This window comes from Aotus nancymaae, unplaced genomic scaffold (assembly GCF_030222135.1).
Source record: "Aotus nancymaae isolate 86718 unplaced genomic scaffold, 86718_ANA_hifiasm-v0.15.2.pri h1tg000007l, whole genome shotgun sequence".
Classification (NCBI taxonomy): Eukaryota; Metazoa; Chordata; class Mammalia; order Primates; family Aotidae; genus Aotus; species Aotus nancymaae.
Genome location: NW_026988418.1, coordinates 65,460,243 through 65,466,242, shown reverse-complemented (window position 1 = coordinate 65,466,242; position 6,000 = coordinate 65,460,243). Strand labels below are relative to the sequence as shown.

At 48.4% G+C, this 6,000-nt stretch overlaps 1 protein-coding gene across 2 annotated transcripts; it reads right to left on the bottom strand.

Annotated features, from left to right (window-relative positions):
• Positions 1-778: 778 nt before the first annotated feature.
• Positions 779-3,789, bottom strand: GSTM3 (glutathione S-transferase mu 3). 2 transcript variants are annotated; one of them, XM_012468079.3, is made up of 8 exons: positions 3,696-3,789; positions 3,288-3,363; positions 2,884-2,948; positions 2,141-2,222; positions 1,947-2,047; positions 1,522-1,617; positions 1,326-1,436; positions 779-973 (listed from the first exon to the last, which is right to left on the bottom strand). In XM_012468079.3, exons 1-8 carry the CDS (start codon positions 3,741-3,743, stop codon positions 875-877), a joined length of 678 nt encoding a protein of 225 aa, XP_012323502.2. In that variant the 5' UTR covers positions 3,744-3,789; the 3' UTR covers positions 779-874. The 2 variants fall into 2 exon arrangements, with proteins under 2 accessions (XP_012323502.2, XP_012323503.2); XM_012468080.3 differs by having other exon boundaries at positions 1,998-2,047.
• Between the last annotated feature and the right edge of the window lie 2,211 nt (positions 3,790-6,000).

Below are 6,000 nucleotides of genomic sequence, written 5' to 3'. Positions count from 1 at the left end.
GTTGGTAAATCTTTCCTTTTACGATTTTGTTGTTTAAAGAAAGTAAAAGAATAAAGAATGGCTACTCCACAGGCAGAGCAGCCTACGGTTTTTTATGACTTTATGGTTTTTTTATGACTTTAAAGAAACTTCTGGTCAGGCACGGTGGCTCACGCCTGTAATCCCAGCACTTTCGGAGGCCGAGGTGGGCAGATCATGAGGTCAAGAGATTAACATAATCCTGGCCAACATGGTGAAGCCCCGTCTCTTAAAACAGTAAATAAATAAAAACTTCTACCCCGTGGTCACAAGAACTCTTACATTTCCATCAATACTTTCACAGCTTTGTGTTTAATGTTGGGCCTTAAATTCCAGATTAATATTAGTGAATAGCATCAAGTGGGCTCCATTATTTTTAATGAGTAAGCAACTGTCCCAACTTATTGGCTAGTCCACCAGTCTGAAATACTGCCTTTATCACGCTAAACTCCCATGTGTACACAGGACGGTTTCTGAACCCCAGTTAAGTCCATCAGTACCAGTTGTACCTGTGTTATTTTCACCCAGACTTCACAGGGACTCCAGTCCCAATTAACACACCTGTTCTCTCCAACTGTGCAATCTCGTTTTTTCTAGTACCCACTCTCAAGGCTTGGGCATGAACCTACAGCCCTTGAACTCAGTTGTGGAGTAGGGGGATGCCAGTGTTGCAGTGATTCAATTCATATCTTGATGGTTCTCCACATATTCTTTCTCTCTTTTAGCCTTTACACCCAAGAGAATTTCAGCTGGACACGAGTAACCTAAATGCTATTTATTGAAAAGAGCAAAGAAAAAGTGCTGACCCCTTAGGGACAGGATGAAACAAAAGCAGCTCTGCAAGTCTGCCTCCTGCTCAGCATATAGCCTTGTTGCCCCATTGGGCGATCTTGTTGTTGATGGGCATCTTGAAGAAGTTATCAGACTGTATGTAGGCAGCGATTTTCTCCAAAGCCTGAAGGGAAAATACACCAAATCTTATAAAGACCCCAACCCAGTCCAACAGAATCATACCAAAACAGTGACATTCACCCTGAAGGCACTGTCTACAAAAAAATGGAGGAAGATGATCACCGCTATTCTAATTCTGTTACAACTGTTGCCTGCATCTACTTCCTCCTTTTTTTTTTGTAGACAGTACCTTCAGGGTGTAGAAGCCAGGCTCTTCCCAAGACTTAACGGTCTAGAGGTGTCCAACCATTGATCCCTTTAGGCAAAAGCTGGGCAAGAATCCACCACAACGGGATCCTGCGGGGTCCAGGGGAGCCTGTATTTTTTATAAAAGAGAAAGCTGCAGGAAACATCACCTCAAAACGGCACATGAAAGCCTTCAGGTTTGGGAACTCATCCAGGCACTTGGGCTCAAATATACGGTTCTGATCCAAGATATCATAGGTGAGAAAGTCCACATAGGTGAGCTAGAACAAAGACAGTAAGATACTTAGATCTGAGGAGCAGTAGTCTGCAGAGACAGAGGGGTATACTCTTTTCCCTTCTTCCTACCTTTTCCCCTGCAAACCATGAGAATTTCCCCAAAAACATGGAGAATTGTTTCAGTTGTCCAGGTAGCTGTTCCAAGTACTGAGGCTTCAGTTTTTCCTGAGAGGGGAAAAAACAGAATAAGAATAGTGGTGATCATCTTCACAGCTAATCAGGGCACAGGCTAGTGATGGACGTTTCGTAGCCCCTTCTCTAGGTGCCTTCTCATTGCCTTCACTTGAGGATGGCAGGGTGGGACGAGGAGTTTGGAAAGAAGAGGCACCAGCACCAGAATTACAGAGCAAACCAAACCAAAAAATGTACGTTCTGTTTCTTATTTTAACAATCTGGGTTGGTGCAGCAGCAGAATGGAACAGAGATAACCCTTGGGTTCCTAAATGCCCCTTTTCTGATACTCCATTCAGCAGATGTGTGCTAAGGAATCTCACGTAGTCAGAGCTGTAACAAAGCTTTATCAGTTGCATGCGGAAATCCATTACTTGGTTCTCTACGATGTCCACTCGAATCTTTTCTTCTTCAGTCTCACCACCTGTAGGCCAATGGACAACAAATCACCCTTGGCATCACCCACTCCCAGACAAACCACCAGCCTGGGCTCCCTCACCAGCCCTAACCCACTCACACATGTTGTGCTTGCGAGCGATGTAGCGCAAGATGGCATTGCTCTGGGTGATCTTGTTCTTCCCATCCAGGAGGTAGGGCAGCTGAAGGAAAAGGACAGGCCAAATGAACAACCTACCTCTCTCCCAGGGAAAAGAACGCCTGCAGAGCAGTGAACAAGAGAGAAAAGATGCTGTGTGACAAAAAAGAAAATAAACAGAAGGTAGCAACTGGGTTCACAAGATTCTAGACAGGGCTTCTTAAATCAGTGTGTGTATGTGTAGGTGTATGTGCAGGTCATGGACCTTTTCTCAGAATAAAGTTGTTAAGTGCATGAAGCAAAATAGAGAATTTATACAATCAAAAAATATTTAAAAAATTCAAATAGAGTAACGTGCCTATTAATGCATTAAATAGCAAGCAGATGTAATGACTAACATCTCAAATAACATGATACATTTATATTTCTTTATATGTATATAAATATCACTTAAAATATCTGCAATGCATTTAATAGAATATGAAACTACTTGATTTCAGGCTGGGCACAGTGGCTCACGCCTGTAATCCCAACAGTTTGGAAGGCTGAGGTGGGAGGATTGTTTGAGCCCAGGAGTTCAGGATCGGCCTGGATGGCAAAACCCTGTCTCTACCAAAAATACAAAAATTAGCTGGGCGTGGTGGCGCGTGCCTGCAGTCCCAGGCAAGGATGGATATACTTGAAGGCTTTCCCTTCTGCCTGCCCCCTCTCCTAAAGCCACTTACATTAGGAAAGTCCAAGTCTAGCTTGAATTTCACATCCAGCCATTGGCTTCGATCATAGTCAGGAGCTGTAAGAGACAGAATTAAGTGGGACCCAACCTCCTTCATATCCCACCTGACAAGAATGAAAGATCTAAAGAAATAACTTGGTCCCGATACCTCAAATTCCCAGGCCTCAAAAGCGTAACTACTGAGCTTCTGAGCCCTATTTGGTTAAGCATTAAGACGGGGTGGGGCTATGGTAAAGGCAGAATCCCCAGTTCCAGGTAAAGGATGCGTCTCTACCCGCCCAGATTGGGGCAGACGTCCCACTCGGCCTTGGCGGGATGCCACCACCCTCTGGGCGTAAGAAGACCTGGGCAGGTGGAGGGCCAGCTTGGCTGCACCAGCACGCAGAGCGGCATTACCTTCCCCGCACGTGTAACGTTTCTCCTCGTAGGGGGTATCCGTGAACTCCAGGAGCAGGCGGATGGCGTGCGCCAGCTGGGGGAAACAGCGAGTCAGCGCCTGCGCAGCTCCCACCCGCCCCCAACCCCCGCCCTCTGACGTCCCCCGGCCCGGGGCTGCGGAGGCCCAGCATCTTTCCGGGAAGATCGTTAAGCGGCCCCTAAGCCCGGCCCCGGCGAGCGGTTCCTCCGCCCATCCCCACAGGGCCCGGGATCCCAGACGCTGGGCAGGGGTCGACGTCCGTGGCTCAGCAGCTCGAAAAGGCTCCAGCGTAGAGCTGCTCCTCCTGGAGATGGCGGACCCAGAGCCCCGCCGTCTCCGCGTCCGTCTCTCTGACCGAGCGGCTCTACCGTTGAGACGGCACTCACCCCGCGAATATCCCAGTACCCCAGAACCATAGACGACTCGCACGACATGATGCCGGCTTGCTAGGCTTCGAGGACTGGGGAAACGGTTAGCGGGAGGGGCTTTATACCCGACGTGAGGGGGCGGGGCCCACGCGGGCGTTCTGACTCCGCCCCCGCCCCGTTCTCCGACCCCTCCCTCCGCGGCTCCACAGGGGCATGCGCTGGCGCGACTTCTGCTGGAGTTGGAGTTCAGGGGGAGCGAGCGCTGCAGGCGAGCAGGAGGACCCGAGGTTGAGGCTCCTCCCTTCCCCCCGTGAGGAACCGCTCCCTTCCCCACGGGTGGGAGCCGCACTTTATTCATTAATAGTGCCAGTGAAAACGCGGAAATCGCCACTAGCCAGGCAGTGGGGACACTAGTTACCCAGGAAGAGCTAGATTCGCGCAGTGTTTACCGAGTCAGCTAGGGCTGGAATGAGGGATAGGGAGACTGGGGCAAGGCCGGAGAGTCGGACCAACCTCTGACCACTCAGAGCAGAGGATTCCCGACAGACCAAACTCCCCTTTGTGTTGGTCAAGAACCTCTGCAACCTGACCCCAACGTGCTTTTCCAGCCCTATCTCTCCCTCAGCCTGTCACAACCTCACAAACCAGCCCAACCCAACAATGCTTGCTGTTCCTTCTACACACACTCGCATTTCCCGCCTCGCAGTGTTTGCTCTGTGATCCTCCTGCCTGCACCCTAATAATATCCGAGGCCTATCCTTCCTCACCAGCCTTGCTCATATGTCTGCCTTCTCCTCGAAGCCTTCTCAGAACCAACCTCTATCCTGGCCAGTAGAGGTCTCTTATCTCGGATGCTTCCTACCTTTGTTTTGTGGGTTTAAGTAATTTATGGGTTTCCTATTATCATTTCCTCCTTCTCCAACCCCTCCCGCTTCCTAATTCTCACGCATCCAGGGAATAATCTTGCCTCTTTGTGTAGGATGGACTGGAGGAGGAAAGGTACCACTATTTTTCATTCACTCGTCTGTCCAACAATGTTTATTTAACATGCCTTTTATGGGCAGGCACTGTTTTAGGTGCTGGGGATACAGAATTGAACTCAACAGACAAAATCCCTGCCCTCAGGAAGTTTACATTCTACTGGGGCAGACATGAACTAATATATAGTAAATATCTAATAAGTCAGATAGTGATACACATCCTATGGAGAGAAAACCGAGAAGAGAGATAGGGGTCTCAGGGTAGGAATTGGTGGAATCCCAATAGGAAGGAGTTTTGTGTTTTTAAAGATGTGTTCATAGAAGACCTCATGGAGAAGTTAATCTTTAAACAAAGACCTGAAGGAGGTGAGAGATCTAGCCACTTTGCTGTGGGGGCCACCATGGGCTGATATAAAATGGAATAATTGCTGTTCCTTTTACAAACGTGTTTGCTCTGCTCCTGCCTACACCCTAACATTCATGGCCTATCCTTCCTCAAGTAGCCTTGCTCAAATGCTCACCTCTTTCTTGAAGACTTCTCAGAATCACCCTCTATCCTGGCCAGAAGACATCTCTCCCTCTCTTATCTTGAATCACTTCCTGTCTGCAAGAGGCAGGGAGAACTCCAGGAAAAAGGAAAGGCAAGTACAGGGAATGATCACTCTGTAGATTGCATTAAAAACAGGAGACCAGATGAGATCACTATGGGAGCGAGAGTAGCAGAGGTGAGGTCTAAGGGTTTGGGGTTCTCTGGCACATCAACATATAAAGGTTAGGGAAAAATGAGAGTGAACCAGCAAAGTAGTCTGAAAAGAAGTGGGCAGGGAGGTAGGAGGAAAACAAAGGGTCCTAGAAACCAAGTGAAGATAGATGTTTAAAGGGAGAAGTGGTCAACTATGTCAAATGTAGCTGATCAAGTAAGATGGAGATGGAGAATCAATGGTTGAATTTAGGAAAGTAGAGGTTTTGACCTTAACAGAGCAAGAGATCTGCAGGAGGCCCCTATAGCCATGGGAAGAACTAAGCTTCTGAATTTCAGCAGGGCCCATGAAAATGAAAAAGGAGCATAGATTTGCAACAGTGTCAGCTTGGGAGAGACAGGATTCTAGTTGACTGTGGAGGAGTGACAGAGGAAGGAGTCCAGAGCTGCTCTGGGGGTTTTGGCCAGGCCTCCGCAGCACAGCCCTCAGGGCAGTCTGAGCTCCTAGATCCCCTGGGCTTGGTGTGGGAAATCACATTTGCCCATCAGTTCAGCTGAAGCAAGGCTGGGACTTTTAAGAAGGGCATTTTGCTAAAGAGAAGAAAGGAAAAGAGTACAAACCACAGGGACAGGTGAAATTTAT

What these genes read in the sequence shown, in the direction of transcription:
- GSTM3 (XM_012468079.3), bottom strand. Translation starts at nt 3,743, where the DNA reads ATGTCGTGCGAGTCGTCTATGGTTCTGGGGTACTGGGATATTCGCGGG. An exon ending in GGTACTGGGATATTCGCGGG is followed by an intron (nt 3,364 to 3,695) that starts GTGAGTGCCGTC and finishes TGTTTCCCCCAG; the next exon opens with CTGGCGCACGCCATCCGCCT. An exon ending in CGCTCGCAAGCACAACATGT is followed by an intron (nt 2,048 to 2,140) that starts GTGAGTGGGTTA and finishes ATTGGCCTACAG; the next exon opens with GTGGTGAGACTGAAGAAGAA.